Source organism: Zalophus californianus, chromosome 12, assembly GCF_009762305.2.
Source record: "Zalophus californianus isolate mZalCal1 chromosome 12, mZalCal1.pri.v2, whole genome shotgun sequence".
Taxonomy (NCBI): domain Eukaryota; kingdom Metazoa; phylum Chordata; class Mammalia; order Carnivora; family Otariidae; genus Zalophus; species Zalophus californianus.
In genome coordinates, this window is record NC_045606.1 from 2,207,771 (window position 1) to 2,228,198 (window position 20,428).

Genomic DNA, 20,428 nt, shown 5'->3' on the forward strand with positions numbered 1-20,428 from the left:
TCCCAGGAGCGTGGCAGGAAACGGCTTTGTTGGGGCCTCAGGATGCAGGCCCGGGATTTGTGGGGCAGAGACGTGCAGATGCTGTTCCCCGGGGAGGCCGCAGGGCCAGCCGCAGGAACCACGCAGAAGGCAGACCCGAAGTGTGCCAGGGGCGGGAAAGCATTCTCAACCCGAAACACAGAGCCAAGGATTTGGGACTTAATTTTGAGGGTTGGTGCTTCTCCCAACGTGGCCCCTGGACACCGGGCCACCCAATCAGCACTACAAACAAATGCTGGGCTCCACCCTCTCCTCCCAGGATTCTGAGCCAGTAGGTGAGGGTGGGCCCCTATTCCAGCTGTGAGGCAGCGACAGTTTAGCAAGTGCGGCGGGGATTCCACCGCGGATAACACGGGTCCTCCGGCTGGACGCAGAGAGTGCAAGAGCGCCAGCAGAGTTCAGGCCAGACTCCAACCTGACACTGAGTCCGTGGGAAACCTTCTCGCAAGAGACGGGACAGGACAGGATCTAGTAGCTACCGCACTGTATTTATTGTGCTCGCGTTCCCCCTCGTGTGACAGTCGGATACTTGTAGCATCGATCATCCTGGCATTCACCATTGTAATGCCTCATGCACACTTTGGGAGTGGCCTGAGTGACATCACTCACACTGACACCGCTCGGTGACTGTGGCCTGAAATTTGGGTCTACAGATTCACGTTAAGGGACCCTTTCATCCAACACGGAGCTGAGCTCCTGCCCCCAACATCCTGTGGTCTGCAGGCCCCTGCAGGCGGGGTCCCACACGGCCCTGCAGGCGGGCATCTGGGGAGGGGACCTGCCGGGTCTGAACCAAGCGCAGGGCTTCATACCCAACACCAGCAAGTGGAGGGCTTGGCGGGGTGGGGGCGAGCATCCATTTGGAGGAAAATTTCCAGGAGACAGAGGGCATGTGCAGTTTCGCTGTGGAGGAATTTATGATGCAGGCCCATGAAAACCACCCCCATCTGTCCATCCAACCAACACGCACTGCACTCACTGTGACACACAGGGGACGTGCCCATCCTCACCGATCACAGTGTGCAGCTCAGGACGCCTTTGCTCCTTGTCTCTGACCTGCACCCAGGAGCAGGTGCATATGTGTCTAACTGGGAGTCAGGCAAGGTTTCATGAAAAGGAAACCTTTCTTGCTGGGCTTCGAGGAGAGGAGAGGTTTAAGGAAACCGAGTGGATGAGTGAATTCAGACCTCAGGCAGAAATAATCTCACCTGGCCAGCTCAAAGAAAGTTCTAGATCAGGAACTCCAAGTTGCCTGTCCCTCGGAACCATCCGGCCACTGAGCTTTATTCAACAGGAGTGGGTTCCACAGATGGGCCCACTTTCCTAAATGGCTGTGTCTCTAACGGGCTCAGGGCAGGCAGGCTCCCGGGGTCCGGAAAGTTGTCAGCACAGCAGAACTGACTTTGTTCTGAGAACAACACATACTAACCCTGCATCCCTTTACCCTGGCCTTTTCTTCATGGTGGGAGCCCCTTGATTTGGTGCTGCTGACAACCAGTGCAGGATTCACCAGATACCACAAACTTCACTAGTGAATAAGGGACAGGTTGGTCTCAAACATTTGATTCATAAATAGAGGGTGTGCTTTGGCATTTTGGCATTTACATTATGTTTCAGTTGTAATTTAAGATCTCAGTCGGTTAAGCGTCTGCCTTCAGCCCAGGTCCTGGGATCGAGCCCCACATTGGGCTCCCTGCTCAGTGGGAAGCCTGTTTCTCCTTCTCCCTCTACCCCTACCCCCTGCTCATGTGCTCTCTCTCTCAAATAAAAATAAATCTTTCTTAAAAAAATTTTAAAAAGTAGGTAATCCACCTACTCTAAAAGGCATGAGACTTTTTAAGACAAATAGATAAGTATTTTACTTTCTAAATACACAGTTTTAACATTTTCTTGTTTTGGGGAGCCAGGGGGAAAGGTTTAAGATGGTAAGTGAGGACAGCCAGCCACCCAAAAAAGTCATGGCTTGACTTACCTTTATAATCGTCCAAGGGCTCGCCAGCTGGCAGCATGGAATAATACTGGCTGTCTCTCCCATGGTACAGAGTGCGTTTGGAGGCATTTCCTATCTGATAACTAAATTCGTAACGGAAGTCCTAGGATCCGTTCCACGTGGAGGAAAAAACAGTGTATAGATGAATAAACCGTGAATTACATCCCCAATAAATACACACCCCTGCATCCTTCACTCCAACCGAGAGTGTCGTATACAGACAGGCAGGGGCAGGTACTGACATCTTGTCCCTGAATGCACATGCATGTGGCGTGACCTCTCCCCTCCAGAGCCCCTCTCCTAGAGCCACGACTACCCCACACAGGGGCTGCATCTGTCAGTCGGGGTTGTGTGCTCTCCTAGCCACAGAGACACAGATCCCTGGGCCTCCTTGGGGTGAAGGGGATACAGACTGGGGATTGGGGAAGAGGTGCTCATGTGAATCACTCTTGGTGTCAGAACAGGGCATTGGAAGAGAGAGAAAGCAAAAAACAGACTCTTCACTACAAGGAACACAGTGCGGGTCACAGAGGGGAGGTGGGTGGGGGATGGGGAAACAGATGAGGGGGATGGAGCGCACCTGTCGTGATGAGCACAGGGTGATGTAGGGAAGTGCTGAATCTCTGTACCGTGCACCTGAGACTAATACTGCACTGTATGTGAACTACACTGTAATTAAAATTAAAACTTAATAACAGGGAAGCCTGGGTGACTCAGTTGGTGAAGCGTCTGCCTTCAGCTCAGGTCATGATCCCGGGGTCCTGGGATTGAGCCCCGCGTCGGGGGAGGGGGTGCTCAGCGGGGAGTCTGCTTCCGCCTCTCCTCCCTGCTTGTGCTCTCTCTCTCTCTCAAATGAATAAATAAAACCTTAAAAAATAAATAAAATGTAATAATAAAAAAAAGCAGGGCATCTGGGGCCTGAGGGAGGCCAGGATCAGACCCTCCAGGGACGCACGTAGTGGGTTTCGGAGAGACGGAGCAGGATCAGGACAGGAATGGGGCGGTGTGTCCCTGAAAGGGTGGGGAGCAATGTCACGGCTCTCCTGCCGCCAGACCCCGGGATGAGGCTTCGCGTCCCATGGCATCTCCCCAGACTGCTGGCCACCCCTTGAGGACGGCCTCTGACCCCAGCCTCTGGGACAGACTCAGGGTGGCCAAGCGTACCGGTCTCCCCGACATGCAGAAGACACTGAAGACGGTGTGAGCCTCGAGGCCGCGGTGTGGCTGCACCTGGCAGGCCACGTCCCGTGGAGCCGGATTGAGCGTCATGTACAGCTGAGCTCTCCCCAGTAAGTGGTGCGGGGAAGCTACAGACAGGAGGGCGAGGATTAAAACCCACGCTGGAGAAAGACAGCAGCATGATTATGTCTTCACAGCACACCCCGGGCGGTTGTCAGGGTGTGGAGCCGGTCATCCACGTGACTCGCCCTCCGCAGGATTTTGGAGGGCACAGGACGTGGGGACGCAGCCAAGGAGCCCATCACGAGGTCAAGTCAAAGAGAAGGGAGTGGCTGCTCCATGGCTCGGCCCAGTGTGTGCAGGAGCCCAGGGGGTGAGTGCTGCTGCTGGGGGCAGGGGGCACGGGGAGATGAGTGGGGACACGCGGGGACACCCCGGGCCTCCCACGCAGAGGCTGAGTCTCCCCCACCTGGAAAGAGTGAGACCTGCCTAAGAAAACGGCCCCCAGTCTCATCACTTGGACAAATAGCAGCAATGGCAGGGAGGGCCAAAGGTTTGCTTTGCCGTGTTTGTGAAAGCAAAAGCAGTGTTGTCTCTCTCGTGCCAAACACAGGGGCCCGGGGGTCCGTTTCTGAACGCACCGTGGGATGGGCAGATGGACGTTTGCTGAGCTGTCGGCAGAGACAGGGGAAAGAACAAGAGAACAAAGCTCGGGGACCCCAGGGGCCCTACCGAGGGGTTTCCCACAGACATCGGCCTCATGCTTCTCATGAGAGGAAGGTGACGTGGGAGACAAGCCTAGAAATGCACCAGGGGTTTCAAGTAGCCCAAACATGTGGACTCTGACTCCAACCCCTCTGTGCTTATGAACTGTCGGATCGTCTGCGCTTGTCATATGGAACTAAAAACCGCTAGAAATGGGGCAGAAGGTCCAAAACTGCCCCAAAAGGAAGAGGTGATTGAGTCATGGAAAGGCCGGAAGCGGGGCAGAGCAGGGCGCCGGGGCAATGTGCGGCTGACGTACACGGACCCCACAAACACCTCCACCTCCCTGGGTTTCATATATGCATCGGGATTATCAACCAATTCAGGGAAAGAATCAACATACACAGCTGTCTTGGAGAAATCAAATAAACATGCACCCCGTTCCGGGTTTTTTTAAAGGCCACCATCTCAACCTTTACCGTGACCCGAACCCCCACCTGATCCCATAAGGATCAGAAACACAGGAGGAGGTAAGAATGAGCACTGCGGGCCGGGGGGTACCGAGGGGGGCTCAGGACGCTCTGGGAAAAGAGCCCGGGAGGTCAGAAGTGGCTGCAATTTCCAGAAAAAATCTGAATATAATGAAAACCCTCATCCTCCCATGCCCCAGGTCCCCGAGCGTGTAACGTACCCACAGAGGCTTGCAGGACGTATGTGTCCCCAGGGCTCAGGGAGAATGGCTTTATCGTCACCGTGTGCCCTGTGATACCTGAGGAGAAGAGGCCACAGGGAGAGGGCCATCAGCGGGCTCTGCAGGGCAGGGGGCAGATAGACCCCTTCTGTGCTGGCTTCCCCCTACTCCCGTGGAACAGGCTTGTTCCTACCTGCAAATGCCCCCAGATGTTTCCCACCCACCCTCTATACAGAGCTGGAGGCTCCCCTCTGGCCTCCCCTGTCTGAGGGCAGCGACCCTGAGCTGGGGCCTGGGTGGGGGGGTTCCTGGGTCACACTTGGCTCCCAACAACAAGAGAATGCTGGTGGGAGCTCACGCTGTACACTTTGTGGTGGCTTCCACGTCCAACCTGGCTCGCTGACACACTGACTTTGTCCATGAGGCATGATTAAGGCATTTCAAAGAGAGTTTTTCGCCTTGAAGACTGAACCATTTCTCAAATCTGGGTGTGGCTGTTGCCCACTGGTGACCGGGTCCCCTCCTTAGCGGGCAGAGGCTGACCCCGAAACGCAGGCTGGTGGTCTCAAGGGGAAACCGTCATTTCCCAAAATAGGGGCGGGGCGGGGAAGGGGGAGGAGGCAGCCTTCTGACGACAGGGGAGGCCCAGAGCCTCCACCGGGGTGCGTCTGCAGATGTGGCTCCTGGCGGGCTCCAGAGGCACATTCGGGCTTTGATAAAGAGCCTCTGCCTGCGTCCACGGAGGGACACACGCAAGTAGAAAAGGCACGATGACCCTGAGGACTTCTCTACCGAAAGGAAATGTTGCAGAAAAAACAGAGGGGCTGGTCCCCAAATGCTTGTGAACCGGCTGCAAACCCCGGATCTGAAGAGAGGGCTCCTACCAGAGGAGGTGTAGCCGTGGAAACGAGCGCGGCCGACCGGGGACTTGGGCCAGTCCACCGTGAGGGTGGGCCTGGCAGCGGCCAGGGGGGCCGAGGGGCCCAGCAGGTTGTCCCCGTCAGCACTTGAACTTGGGCCTGCTCCCGGGAGGCTGGCATCAGCCCCTAGGAAGACAAGGCAAGCCAACACATGGTCAGGGAGCAAGTGCCAATGATCTTCTGAAATATTAATTCATAACTGCACCAGTGTTGCTGGATGCGTCATATCGAAATAATGTCTTCAGCAACCACCCACGCTCCAGAGCTGTCCTTTGTCACCGCGCGGTGGGTGGTGTGATGGCCTATCCCCTCCTGCCCCATCCTCAACTGCTCAGCAAATACCCTGCTCGCTGCGCCCGGGAGCCGGTCCAGGGCAGATCCGCTCAGCAGAGTGACAGGGGCCCGGCTGCCAGGGCCCAGCAGAGCAAGTCAACCCAGCAAACCAGATGACACTGGCTGCCTCCAGACTAGGGAGCCAGGTGACCGTGAGCGAAGACAGTCCCAGCAGGGCGTGAGGAGGGGTGGGGGGCAGGGGAAGGGGCCGGCTTAGAGCCGGTGGGCTGTGGGCCATGGGTGGGAGGGGCCCCTGGGGGGTGAGGTGCAGACAGAGGCTCTGGAGTGAACACTGGAGAGCAGTTGGCGATGTGGCTGGAGGAGATGGGAAAGAAGGAAACCAGATGGGAGAAAGTACCAAAAATCCGCCCAGGACTGGCCTGGAGGCAGGAGGGTCTGGGAGTGCCCTGAAAGCAGCCGGGGCTGTCTGTGTAGGCAGCAGGCAGGGAGCAGAGACCGAGGAAGGGCTCCTGCGAGGTCCAGCACACAGCACGTCGCGACACCGCGGAGGGCCGGCTGGCTCCAGACGCGGAGCCACAGGTAGAGGATGCAGGGAGAACGCGACCTCCCCGTTGTGAGTCAGTCGCCGTCAGGCAATTTTATTTATATAGTGTTTTTTCTTCATTCGGTGTTATTTACTAGGCGCCCGCTGTGAGCGTGGAGGCATCCTCTACACGTGAGCGGGCACAGGAGAGAGCATGGACAGGCATGAAGAAACCACAGACGCAGGAGAGGATGCCGGTGAAAACAGAGCAGACTCCACGGTCAAATCCTCCATGACCGTCCAGCGCCTCTGTCCACAGACACGTCGTCCACAGACCGCCCAGCGCCTCTGTCCACAGACACGTCGTCCACAGACCGCCCAGCGCCTCTGTCCACAGACACGTCGTCCACAGACCGCCCAGCGCCTCTGTCCACAGACACGTCGTCCACAGACCGCCCAGCGCCTCTGTCCACAGACACGTCGTCCACAGACCGCCCAGCGCCTCTGTCCACAGACACGTCGTCCACAGACCGCCCAGCGCCTCTGTCCACAGACACGTCGTCCACAGACCGTCCAGCGCCTCTGTCCACAGACACGTCGTCCACTGACCGCCCAGCGCCTCTGTCCACAGACACGTCGTCCACTGACCGCCCAGCGCCTCTGTCCACAGACACGTCGTCCACAGACCGTCCAGCGCCTGTCCACAGACACGTCGTCCACTGACCGCCCAGCGCCTCTGTCCACAGACACGTCGTCCACTGACCGCCCAGCGCCTCTGTCCACAGACACGTCGTCCACAGACCGTCCAGCGCCTGTCCACAGACACGTCGTCCACCGACCGTCCAGCTCCTCTGTCCACAGATACGTCATCCACCAACCACGCATCTGTCCATTCGAGAACACGCTTGCTGTATTGCCAGGGTTCCACGCACCATGATCGTCTGGGATGGGGGTCCACACTTGCCCTGGACGTGTCCTTGGAGAGCTAGAGCCAGACAGCCAGGGAAAGAGCTGCGGGCACCACATGCACCTGCTTCAAGCAGGACAAGTATATGCTGGGCTGCCACAGGATCCGAGGGGATACGAGACAAGAAAAAGGGGACAGAGGAAGAAACAGAAGCCGACCGGACAGGAGGCAGCGCTCCACGGTGGCATCCCGGAAAGGGCGCTAAGGGGGTGTCTTCTGTATCGCTCACTCACGGACCAGCAGCGCCTGCCTGTGGGCCTGGGGCTACCTGGGGTTCTGAAGCACAGGGGACCTGGAGTGCAGCAGTGGGTGAGCTAGAAGATGCGGGTCAGATGGTGCCCTGCGTCTCTGGGAGCTCGTGACGTGGGGGAGCAGAGGGGCAATTCCTGATTTCAGAGGCTTCGGAGATTGGACTGGCGCGGGGACACGGGGAGCCCCAATCACAGACTCACAGTCGGCGGGCCGTCTCCCTCTGGTCGGCACGGCTTCCTGAATATCACTGTAATAGGCTTCAAAATCTACACAGGAGGAGAAAACCGTGACATGTCATTTAAAGCCACAGACTCCCCTGAAGTCCATACGACGCTCCTGACGGCGCACACGGGCTGCCCAGGTCTGAGTGTCGAGTGCACAGTTGGCTCTGCGCGTGTCACCGTGTCACCGCGACAGTGGAGGAGGCCGGTGTCTGGGTGTGCGGCTTCCGTGGGATAAGCCAGCTGCTGGGCGCAGGGCTGAGGCCAGGACCCCGCGCTCTCCAAGTTCCCAATGCCCCTTCGGAGAGCCTCATGCTCCTTCCTCTCAGGACGGAAGTGGACACAAGCGTGTCCTGCTGCAGACGTCACGGCCCCGTCCCCGGCCCCACACGGCGGCTGCCCTGAGCCCCGGGGGCCCCAGTGTGGGGTGGCATCTGCCAGGCTGCAGCCCAGGGAAAGCACAGTCTTGATGCCGTCACTGGGGAGGCACAATGAGGGACGGGCGGATTCTGGGCCAGAACTTTGCTCCCTGACAACGAGCTCCTCCCTCGACTTCTGGGGCACAGAAACAGTGTCTGGGCAGCCTGAAAACCAGGGGTAGAGTGAAGGGACTGGTGGCTGGGAAGGAGGCCGTGTGCACAGACGGCTGTCAGAGCCTGGACAGGGTTTGCAGTTAGAGAGGAAGGCCCTGAGACCCTAGGAGCATCCCACAAGCCGGGCGGACATGACAGGACAGCGGCACTTACCAGAGGGGGAAGGGCACGGGCTCTGGGGGGACGGCCTCCCAGGGGGGGTGGGTCCCGGGGACCCCTGGTCACCCGCAGCAGGGACCCGGTGCCAGCCAACCGCGGGCCCCGAGGAGGGTTTCCCCGTCAGGCCCCGGGTGTGTGGTGATGGCTCCCGTGAAGATGGTGTGCCCACTGCATGCGGCTCCAGCCAGCTCGGCTCCGTGGACGGTGCGCTGGACTCTGGCAGCTTCGAAACGGCCCCCAGTCCGGCGGCGCCCAGCAGCCCCACTGTTCTACAAAGGGGAACTTGAACAAACACGGGACAGGGTGAGACGTTCGGACCAGAAAAACTATGTGGTTTAAAAAGGTCTATGGGGGAGTGTGGGTGGCTCAGTTGGTTGAGCGTCTTGATTGTTGATTTCAGCTCAGGTCATAATCCCAGGGTCCTGGGATCGAGGCCCACATCGGGCTCCACACTCAGCAGACAGCCTGCTTCTCCCTCTCCCCCTGCTGCTCCCCCTGCTTGTGCTCTCCATTTCTCTCTTGAATAAATAAAATCTTTTTAAAAATAATAATAAATAAACAAAAAGGTCTACGATTACATCAGCATGCCGTTTTAACAAACGTGATCCACATCTGAGAAGGACACGTCTGAGAACTGGGCACAGTTCTCCCCCAGAGGCAGGCGGACCACCCCACCGGAAGCAGGAGGGTGGCTGGTGTAGCTCCCCTGGGATCTGCTCACCTCGGGCTCCCCCTGCACCTGCACACCTGGCACGGTGATTCACGCCTATTCTAGACACACTCTGGGTACGTGGGGCTCCTAACCCCCACTCACCTGTCCACATCTCATGCAACAACTCTAAAGAGCACTGGTATAATTTATGAGAAAGGATGAACGACAAAGAGAACATTTTTACGGATGTAACACAAGGACATCTCGCTAGAGTGAGCTTGTGCTCACTGCCGTCACAGAGCCAGATTCTGTGACATTAAAGGGAGACCCATGGTCTTCGGACAGTCACTGGCTTGGCTGCAAGTTTAACCAACGGGTGTTCATGCCAGTTCCTCCCATGCATTCCCCACCGGCTTTGCTTCTCGAAAACCCCATTACATCAAGAATGTGGGAACGGCTCCCCTGCAAAGAAGGGCACAATAAAAATGGCCCCATGTGTTCCTGTCCCCCTCGCTGTGAGGTCAGCTGCACTCAGAGCCCGTGTATGGAAGCTCTGTGCAGCCCCATGGAATGGATTCAGAATAAATAAGTGTGGGTCTCTGAGGGCTGGGCACAAGCTTCTGTCCCAGGAACCAGCTGGACCCAGCTCGGAAACCAAAGCTCCACTGTCTGCCATTCACAATCATCTCTCTTTTCACAGATGCCACCGACGAGAACCCCTTTCCCTCCTGGTTCACACCCAGGCCACGTCCCACCCCAGAGCTGGCATGTTCTCACACGTGATCTCATGTCACATGGCCACTGCCCTGCCTTTCTTGGGTAGGACCCCCACCCACCCAAGAAAACCACGTCTCAGAGAAGTGCCTGAAGTCTCGGGTTGCAGAGCCAGGGCAAGGAGTAGCCCCAAGGACAGCAGGAGCCGCGAGGGACAGAGGCAAGTCCTGGGTCCGGGTTCATGTGCAAGAGGCTGAGCCACAGCATCCAGGCATCTCCATCCCCGTGAGCATAAAGGAGAGGGGTTGGGGGTGTGCTGGGCACGACCAGGAACACTGGTCCGGACGAGTCAGCATCTGCACATTTTCAGCGATCTCCGAATACCCGAGTCCTCCCCTGAGTTAGTAAAATGAAGGCAGCTACAACCTTACCTTCCATTCGGGTCCTTTCTGTCGCGTTGACCAGGAAGAGGTCCCAGGAGTAAGACAGATGGAGCCCTTCACCACACTCATCACACTTGGCTTGAAAAGAAAGCTCCTCATTCCAGTTAACAAACATGTCCTTAAAGCTGACCCAGGAAATGTGGACGAATCTGCACCGTGAAACCAGGTTGGAGATTTTAGGGAGAGCACCAGACTTTCTACTTTTAATTTTTTTTTACAGTAGGTTCCACACCCAACATGGGGCTTGACCTCATGACCCCGAAATCAAGAGTCACGTGCTGTATCGACTGAGCCAGGCTGGAACCTGGATTCCTCCACTTTTAATACACATCAGGAGCCTTAAAACGTGCAGGTGGCCTGGGTCTGTCTGGACCTTGGAGAGGTGCCCAATCCTGTGTGCTGAGACGTATTTTTCATGGGCTTGAACCTGAACCCCGCGGCGGGGGGGTCTCCACCAGAGACATCTGTCTGACCTCGATGTCACAGCACACGTCCTCTCCTCTGTGTTGGTCCCGGCCAGGCACAGCCTTCCAGAACCCACCCTGGTCTCCGCACTTTTAACGCTGAGCTGTCTGTATACAACAAGGCGATGGTAACTGCCCAGACCCCTTGCAGGGTCCACGTACGGGAGCAGCCCTGCTCGCCCGAGTCCTTCCAGGTGTCCCGCTTGCCCCCCTGGGGGCGTACAGAGCAGCTGTGGCACACACCAGTCTGCGTCCAGTGTCTGCGGCTCAGCGAGGCCCTCACTCGGGTGCTAGCCCGGCCTCCATGTCGCAGGTCCGGTTTGCGGTCGGAGCATGTCCCTGCTCCCCGCGCCCGGTGTTGCCCCCACATCACAACTGGCCCAGCCCCGTGACACCTTAGCCTCTGTCCAGCCCCAGCCCCAGAGCAGACCCCTGTCCTGGGGCAGCTGCGTGATGGAGGGGCACCTCCTCCTTGGAGCCCCCACACGTCAGCATTCGCCTGGAGGGCTCTGCCCCGGGGCCAGGTGAGAGCGGGGTCTCCCCACCTCGCTGGTCAGCCCCCTTTCTCCTCAGCAGGCCCCTCAGGTGGCTCCCCCACCTGCCGGGCAGGGCATAGAAGGGCACACCCCTCGGACCTGGCCTACAGGAAGCGAGGGGCAGGCGGTACCTGAGAGCCGAGTCCGGGCGAGGGGAGAGGAACACCTGCGCCGCTGTAGAGTTCCGGCCGGCGCTGGACACCGTCAGCGTCACGAGAAACTGGTCATAGCTGTCGCTGAGCGAGTCTGCAGGGAAGGCCAGGGAGGGAGCCCCAGCACCCAGGCTGCGTGGGGAGGAGGCAGCGAAGCACGAGTGCCCGGGGCTGCTGGCCGCCGTGCATGTCCAGTGATAACTGTGGAAGAAGCCACCGCGGGACTGAATGCACCTGCTCCGGCAGCCAGGTGACCACCCCCAGGCCACTCATGGGGCTTTCCTGGGGCCCCAGGGGAGCAGGCGGGCCGGGAGACACGATGCTTCCCTTATTCTCTGATGGCGGTGAGGTGGGAGCTTCCAACACTGGAGCAGGGCTGCCAAGGTGAGGGGCCGGGCCCTGCCCCGCCTGGCTCACTGGCTCGGGGCCCTGCTCTGGTCACTTAATCCTCCCGACCCCACGCATGCCACCTCCCACCTCCACTGGCATCTCTGCAGCCCCCAAGGAGCACGCTGCCTCTGACTGTGGGAAGGCCGAGTCCGCAGGAGCTGCCCGTCCTGGGGCGCAGGTGGACCAGCCAGGAGATGGGCGCCCAGCACCTCCCCCACGCACAGCCTTCCTCCCTGTGACAGTCGTCACTGCACTCAACAGCCAAGAAGCCGGCCCCAGTCCCTGCCTGGAGCAGGTCCTACTCTGGGCGGACACGCCGTGACCAGCAGCCCCACCAGGAGGTGCGAGGAAGAAGGAAGTGTGGGCTGAGCAGGGGCAGGGACCCCACACGGCACCCCCAAAGTCTATACTGCTGCTCCTTCCTCCAAGTTCATTTCCCTCTTTGGACTGTAAGCAACCAGAACTCGGGCGCTGGTTCTAAACCTCCCTGTTTCCAGAGCCTGTAGGAGCTTGGTCGGCACCAGGCCAGTTCAGACCCTTGGGGGTGGGGGGAGCAGCCCTCCTCCAGGGCTCCCAGGGAGCAGACTCAGCCCGTTTCAGGAAACACACACTGAACTCTTGTTCGTGGGCGCCATGCAGGGCTCTCAGGGGAGGGTGCAGAGTGAACAAGACCCCACTCTGTCTCCTGCGGCCGGGGCACGGGAAGTACACAGCCAGCCATGTGCATTGTCCAGAACACATGCGTATGACCAGCGAGTCCAACGGGCCGCCTCTCGCCTCCACCAAAGCCCGCACTCGGGACGCAGCAAATGTCCGTGCTCATGGGGTGAAGAGAACAAAGTAGCTCCTCTAACTTTTCTGGAATACTGCTTGAGGACCCACTATGTGCCAGGCACAGCGATATGCCAAGTCACGGCCCTGCCGTCCTCAGCGAACATTCTAGCCGGGCCAGAGCACGGATGGTGACCGCAGGACGTGAGTGAGTATGGGATGTCACAGGGAGAAGGGGCTATGGGAAAAGACACCGCAGGGTCAGCACGGGATTGTCATCGCCGTCAATGGGGTCATCGGAAGCCTCCCTGGGCATGTGATGTCTGAGCGCAGATGGAAGGAGGCGGGGTGGTGACAATAAGGGCTTTAAAAGACTCCGTCCACCCACTCTGTGAAGAACGGCCTGATGGCGGTCGGGAGCACCACAGGGACCAGGGAGGAGACCTTACGGAAGGAAGCCCAAGATGCCACTCAGCCCAGACGGGGCCAATGTGTTTTCCCAACAGACTGGCCGAGAAGTGGGAGAGAAAAAGAGAGCTGCTCAAGGTTTTGGCCCAAACGATGGGAAGGATCCTTCTGTCAGCAGAGATGGGAAGGCTGCAAAGATGGTGGGACACCCAGCCTGGAGGCCAAGAATGACCTGGACGCAGGATGCATATGCTCGAGGGGACGGCGCAGGGGCGGTGTCCACAGAGGATGTGCGCTCCCAGGCCATGGGCTCTGGATGGCATCCGTGGAGGATCCATGCTCGAGGTGACTATCACGTGGATCACGTCCGCATCAGGAAACTGGGTGAGGCCGCCAGGGAGGGCATGTGGATGGTGAAGGGGACCGAGGCTTGCGCCAGGGACCTCCAACAGTAAGGGATGTGGGACACTCGGAGATCAAGCCCCCATACAGCACAGCAAGAATTTTAACCACAGCATAACATGTTTGCCAAGGACTGAATGCGTTCCTCTAAAATGTGGAAACCTAACACCCGGTGTGACGGTGTGGGGACGGGGGTCTTGGGAGGGGATTAGGTCGCGAGGGTGGAGCCTCGGGAAGGGACAGTGGGGCTCCTACAGCGGTGCCCCCGAGAGCCCCCCTCGCCCCCCGCTAGGGCCCCATGAGAAGAACCAGCTAGGCACCAGGAAGCAGGTCTTCCCCAGACACCGACTGGCCGGCCCCTCGATCTGGCCTTCCAGCCTTGAGTCCACGGAAAGCAGCGTCCACTGTGTATAAGCTACGCAGGCTGTGGGACCGGGACAACCCTTAAACTTCATTTCTCAAAATGCTCACGTTTGAGTGACACCCTTTCCCCAAACTCCCTCCTGGTAGGATCCCGAGCTGAGACACGAGCTCAGCTCCCCAGGGCTCACCTGAGGGTGGCCCCCGGGTGGTCTGGGTCGTACGACTGGGAGCCCGTGAGGACGACGGTGAACGAGGGGGCTCTGGAGAGGAGCAGGTGCGTGCCCTCGGAGATGACGCTGACGGGGGCCCGGGCTCGCACCTCCACTGCCACACTGTAGTTGCTGTGCACCACGCTGCCTTCCACCTGAACCTGGACCGCGGCGGCAAGGGGGTGTCACCCAGGGCACTGGGCAGGAGGCACGCTGGAGCCAGACGCCCCTCTGCCACTGCAAGGAAACTGGGGCGCCCGGCTGGCTCCGTCGGTGGAGCCTGTGACTCCTGATCTCAGGGTCGTGAGTTCGAGCCCCACCCTGGGTGTAGCGATGACTTAAAAAAAAATAAATTTTAAAAACAAGTAGGATAACATTGGAAGGATGAGTGTAAACGTGCCCCCAGCGCTGTACCAAGGGCTCCGTAATTGTGAACCCCAACTGGTCACCTGTGTCAGAGAAAGAGCCTCCCGTGTGCCCAGTGGAAGCAAAGTGGCTGGAACGGAGGAGGGCAGAGACACGTGCTCACGTCTGGGGGGCACACAGAGCTGGGACTCCCCAGGTACTCCTGCAATGACACGGGTCCCCCGGTCCGCCGACAGGAAACTTGTCCATGGTCTTGGTCTTGGATGGCATTAGCTGGCTTTCTATAAACTACATTTCTGGGGGCACCTGGCTGGCTCAGGCCGTTGAGTGTCCAGCTCTTGATTTTGGCTCAGGTCATGATCTCAGGGTGGAGAGATTCAGCCCCGCGCTGGGCTCCGTGCTCAGCAGGGAGTCTCCTTCAGACTCTCCCTCTGCCCCTCCCCCTGCTCTCTCTCTCTCTCAAATAAATAAGTAAAATCTTAAAAAAAAACAAACAAACTACATTTCTAGCCCCCATGCAATGGTCTTGAAGCAATGTAAATGAACTTTAAAACAAATATTTTGAAACTCAGGAACACTGGAACACTTTATAAATAGGCCATTCAAAAGGACTCTTTGAGAAGTTTGATGCAATTAAAAAAATAAATAAATAAAGCAGAGCTCTTTGTTCTTTTCATTGGTCTGGGCCCCGGTCCTTTGCGCCTCTCCTTCCGAGAGGCAGCCGTGGTTCCGTGCTGGTGGCTCTCCCGAGTGGGGACCTGACAACTACTGACTGCTGTCTGATCACACTCCACACTCCCACCTACACCTGCCATCTCTGCTTGCCCAACACCTCCTGCTGGAGGAGCCAGCAGGAACCTCCAAAGACTGGGAAGTGTCGGGGTGGGCAGTGACAGCGGGAGGTCTGGACATCGGAGGGTATGACCCCTAGAGGCAACGTATGACAAGCTCAGACATCGGCAAAAGCACCTCATTGAGTCAGGTCCCCACGACCTGGAGAAAGACATGTCTGGAGCCCGCTCGCGGACAAGGACATGCTCATGAGTAAGTGTGCCAAGCAATGAAGCCAACCTTCACCTTCACCTTCCCACACGGGCAGGAGAGGGTGCTGTGACCCCACTGCCCAGGGCCTGGGGAAAGGGACTCTCAGCACGGACACACAGGCTACCCGCACGTGGCCCCAGCGATCGTGTCAATGCCCATCTTCGGGCACATTATCCAACTGCGCGCCCCTGCCCAGAGGCAGCGGATGAAGGGGACCCCCCGTCCCTTCCTCTTTTGCCAGGTCACGTGGCACTCCCTTGTGCCCTTACACAGTGTGAACCAGGCCCTGCGAGAATGACCATTTCTAACTAAACCGACAACGGTATTTGTGGTCTGCAAAGTTTCAGGCCAGACCACAGGCAGTTGGCCTCTCGGGGAGGCTGGCCAGACGGCCTGCTTCGGAAACACTCCACCACCCCATTCATGCCCCAGCCGGGACACCGGGAAGTTAGGCTGGCAGCGTGGTCCACACCACGACCTCACAGGGGCTGCTCTGGGCCCTGTCAGTCCAGCTGAAATCTACCCTTCTAGGAGTCACTTCCCGTGTTCCTCAGGGACAAGGAGAGCCCACGATCTGTCACAGAAACGGGATACCTACTCACGCCTGCTGATGTGACAGTGGACACTAAAGAGTTTAAGCTGTGTTCAACCAAAAACAATACAGACCATTACAGGAACAAGTGATTTTTTTAAAAGACTCTAACAAAACATTTCTAAAATTTAAGTAAATTTCCACTATTTTGAAATTTAAATAAAACCGGTGACACAGATCCTTATGGTGCTTCATAAGAACAGACCAAACCTTCCCTCCTCTTCTGGCTCCTTCCCCTGTCCCATCCCCAAAACACAAGGGCTGCCTGCCTGGGCTCCTCCCTCACTGCTCCGGTCCTGTGCTCAGACACCCCAGAAGCCCCCCCACTCCCTGGAACACTCCATCTGACCTCCCTCCTCCCTCACTGCTCCGGTCCTGTGCTCAGAGACCCCAGCACAATCCCCTCCCCTCCCCCACATCCACCTGGCGTCCCTCCAACATTTCCAACATGGCCCGCTGAGCACTGAAGCCCGACCCTCCATTTCTGCCTTCCCCTGGTCTTCAGAAGAACCTCCCACTCATGTGTTCAGCCTTGTGTCCCACCGCCCACCCCCTCAAACCCCACCTGCTTCCACGGGACCGTCCACGGCCTCCGCCATTCTGCAATCCTCTCCTGACCTGGAACACTGCAGGACCAGAGGTGGGCTCACAGCCACCCCTCCCCCAGGAGGTGACAAGCTCCCTGCGGAACTTTCAGACAGCAGGAAAACACAGGGCCAGTCTCTGCCTGCGAACAGACTGCTCCATAAAGCTGCCTCTTCTAGAAGGGACCGTGACATATTTTCACCATTTTTCCAGATACAGATACTCCCCCGACATCCAGGGACTACCTCAGCGACACAGTCAAAGCAGATGCTCAGGAGGCTTTTGCTAAAAGAATAAGCAGATTTTCACAATTACTTTGCCTGCATTTGGACATGCAGTTTGCTCTCTCCGAGGAAGACCATTTCTGGAGAGCCTAGCCACACTTGTTGTGACAACCCTCGTTTTCTTGGATAGAGCAGGTTGGAGGGCCAGGGGCTGAGCTCCTGCTCCAAGGCGGGAGGGACATATGTCAGCCAACCACTCACCCTGGCAAGAGCGGTATAGTTCCCGGGCTCCAGGAAATAGCTGGGGACAGTGACGGTCTGCCTGTGGGTGCTGACAGCAGGGGGCAGGGGCACTGGCCACCCCTGGGAGTTCCAGAAGGTCCAGGTGTAGGAGAGGCCTCGGGATATGTCACAGAGGATCTCAGACTCGAATGTCACACCCAGGGTCACAGGCTGAGACCTCCACACCTGCGGGTCAGAGAGAAAGAGGTCTCGAAATGTCCATTATGCCTAATGCCACAGAGAAGCATCTGGTGGCTCCATGGGTTAAGTGAACGACTCTTGATTTCAGCTTGGGTCATGATCTCAGGGTTGTGAGATCGAGCCCCACAGCAGGCTCTGCACTCAGCGGGGTGTCTGCTTGGGATTTCTCTCTCTTTCCCTCTGCCCCTCCCCTGCTCTTGTTCTTTCCCTCTCTCTCTCTAAAACAAATAAATCTTGCTAAAAAATCATTTTAAAAAGCAACCAATGGAGAAAAAAGAACAGCTGTGCAAAATACATGACAGTTAATACTGTTTAAAATCACTAAGACATTTTCAACGTCTCCAATGGAAAAATGGGCAAAGACATACATGGGCAAATCACAAAATTTTCACTGACACTTTATTGTATGGTTTTGACTATGAGCTCACATAAATGTTGTATATATTCAAAAATCAAATCAAAAAGCAAAAACAAAACCAAAGGAAACCAAAAAGTTCTCTGATAATTGAGAGCCAAAACAAAGGAATGTAACCATATTTCAAGGAAGCAACAGGGAAGAGAGAGATATTTCAAGTTACTTTAATGTGCAGTATTGTGAGGATATATTCTAAGGGCCAAATAACCACGGATAAATCTGAAAGCTCACAAAGTAGTTTCATTTCTGGTTGAAATACTGGTATTATTACTTTGAAAACATTTCACATATTTGTTAGGAAAAGTGCTAATAAATAATGATGTTGATGTTCCAGACGTCGAGATTTTAATTCAAGAGAATTCAAGCATAAAATGTTTCAAAAGCGTGTAAATTCTGCATACGTAACGTTCCTGGGGGGGAAACAGCAGGTGAAGTCACGACTTATTTTATGTCAAACGAGCTATCTCCTACCAGTGTACACTAAGGAACTTGCACTCGATGATGCCCCGGGAACGGTGAACACCCCCGGAGCCAGAGTCCCGTCCCCAGCTGCCCATTCGAAGGCCCGGGGCTCTGTGGTGAGATGCCACTTCCAGCGAGAAGGCAGCTGTCAGCAGGCCGGGCAGAAGCGCTCCAAGACCAGCGGCATGTGGGAGAAGGCACCAGACCCAGCCCAGAGTGAACCCGGCAGGCCCCACACGGGCCACTCTGAGCCTTTACAGATCATGTCTGCATCGGACCGGACAGCTAGCAAAACAATCACACGAAGACAGACAGAGGCTTCCTCTGTTCCCCCGTCTCCCACAAATCACACACAACTCAGCCGTCACCAGCAGAGGTGGCTGGTGCCCAACTTCTTACTCTAAAAGCTGAGAATTAAGGGAAAGATTCAAGCACTGGTTTCTTGCTTTTTTGAACAAACTGTATTTTAGGAAAACTTACAGGTCTAGCTGATGAGGAAAAGCTTTTCTTCTTCTGTTCTCTCTCCTTTTTGAAACAAAAAACTTTTGTGCATCCCACATCAAACAAACAATTGCATTAAGAAATTTTGGAGACAGGGCGCCTGGGTGGCTCAGTTGGTTAAGCGTCTGCCTTCAGCTCAGGTCACGATCCCAGGGGCCTGGGATCGAGCCCCTTGTCGGGCTCCCTGCTCTGCAGGAAGTCCGCTTCTCCCTCTGCCCCTCTGCCCCTCTCCCTGCTTATGCTCTCTTTCTCTGTCAAATAAATAAATTAAATCTTAAAAAAAAAAAAAAAGAAATTCTGGAGACAGAAAAATGGGACTATGAGCTAGGTTTAGATTATATCAGGAGATCATTGCTAACTGTTTTGATAACAGCATTCCATGTAGGTAAGAAACCACCCTTAGTTTTTAGAGCTCCACACTGAAGTACCTAGGGCTTTAAATGTGCTGCGATCTGGGAAGGACTTTAGAATATTTTGGCAAAGAAAACAACAGAGGAAACCAGTACGGTGACATTTTAGTGATTGCTCAATGTGGCTGATGGTTCATCACACTTCCCTTTCTCCTTTTATTTACATTTGAGAGTTTTTTTATAATAAGAATCGTAAAATTTAGTTCATAAATACATGAACATGATATAGAACATCAATACATGAAAAAGCATACTTGCTAATGTTAATAAGCCAAAAGACAATGGTACAGGGGGATGTGAGGGTCACACCCCCACCCCTCCCAGCCAGTCTACCTCTCCCAGCCCCCTGTGCCCCCCTGCACAGCCCCTAGAACGTGCCCACCTGGCCCACTGCCCAGCCTGACAGGATGCCCCAGGAATAAGACGGAGGGTGGTGGAGGGAGGATGGAGGAGGGCTGAGGGCTGAGGGATGGGTGGGGAGGGCTGAGGGCTGAGGGATGAGGGGGGAGGGGGAGGAGGGATGAGGGATGAGGGGGGAGGGGGAGAAGGGATGAGGGATGGGGAGGGGGAGGAGGGAGGAGGGATGAGGGGGGAGGGGGAGAAGGGCTGAGGGGGGAGGGGGAGGAGGGATGAGGGCTGAGGGGGGAGGGGGAGGGGGAGGAGGGATGAGGGGGAGGAGGGATGAGGGATGGGGAGGGGGAGGAGGGATGAGGGATGAGGGGGAGGGGGAGGAGGGCTGAGGGGGGAGGGGGAGGAGGGATGAGGGATGGGGAGGGGGAGGAGGGATGAGGGATGGGGAGGAGGGCTGAGGGGGGAGGGGGGAGGGGGAGGAGGGCTGAAGGTGGAGGGGGAGGAGGGATGGGGAGGGGGAGGGGGCTGAGGGATGGGGAGGGGGAGAGGGATGAGGGATGAGGGGGGAGGGGGAGGAGGGCTGAGGGGGGAGGGGGGAGGAGGGATGAGGGATGGGGAGGGGGAGGAGGGATGAGGGATGGGGGAGGAGGGCTGAGGGGGGAGGGGGGAGGGGGAGGAGGGTGAAGGTGGAGGGGGAGGAGGGATGGGGAGGGGGCTGAGGGATGAGGGACAAAGGATGAGGGGAGGATGGCTGAGGGTGGAGGGGGAGGGGGGCTGAGGGCTGAGGGGGAGGGGGAGGGAGGAGGGCCGAGGGGGAGGGGGAGGGGGGCCATCCTTTTAGAACAGCACGCCGGGTCACACAGCCATCGATACTTTGGACCACATGCCACGGATGATCCCCCTGGGTCAAGCTTAACCAGCAACAAGCCCCGTGCGGTGCCTCGACCTAAGAGCAGAG

The 20,428-nt window shown here is 57.1% G+C and overlaps 1 protein-coding gene across 1 annotated transcript in view; it reads right to left on the minus strand.

Annotated features, from left to right (window-relative positions):
- PKD1L1 (polycystin 1 like 1, transient receptor potential channel interacting) overlaps nucleotides 1-20,428 on the minus strand; it is a 100,003-nt gene that overhangs the window by 67,582 nt on the left and 11,993 nt on the right. Inside the window, exons 7-16 of the mRNA XM_035723181.1 lie at nucleotides 17,110-17,316; nucleotides 14,017-14,198; nucleotides 11,474-11,695; nucleotides 10,331-10,491; nucleotides 8,528-8,815; nucleotides 7,761-7,826; nucleotides 5,489-5,650; nucleotides 4,605-4,682; nucleotides 3,194-3,336; nucleotides 2,012-2,132 (exon numbers count right to left, since the gene is read on the minus strand). Coding sequence (XP_035579074.1) covers nucleotides 2,012-2,132; nucleotides 3,194-3,336; nucleotides 4,605-4,682; nucleotides 5,489-5,650; nucleotides 7,761-7,826; nucleotides 8,528-8,815; nucleotides 10,331-10,491; nucleotides 11,474-11,695; nucleotides 14,017-14,198; nucleotides 17,110-17,316 — 1,630 coding nt within the window. The remainder of the gene's footprint in view (nucleotides 1-2,011; nucleotides 2,133-3,193; nucleotides 3,337-4,604; nucleotides 4,683-5,488; nucleotides 5,651-7,760; nucleotides 7,827-8,527; nucleotides 8,816-10,330; nucleotides 10,492-11,473; nucleotides 11,696-14,016; nucleotides 14,199-17,109; nucleotides 17,317-20,428) is intronic.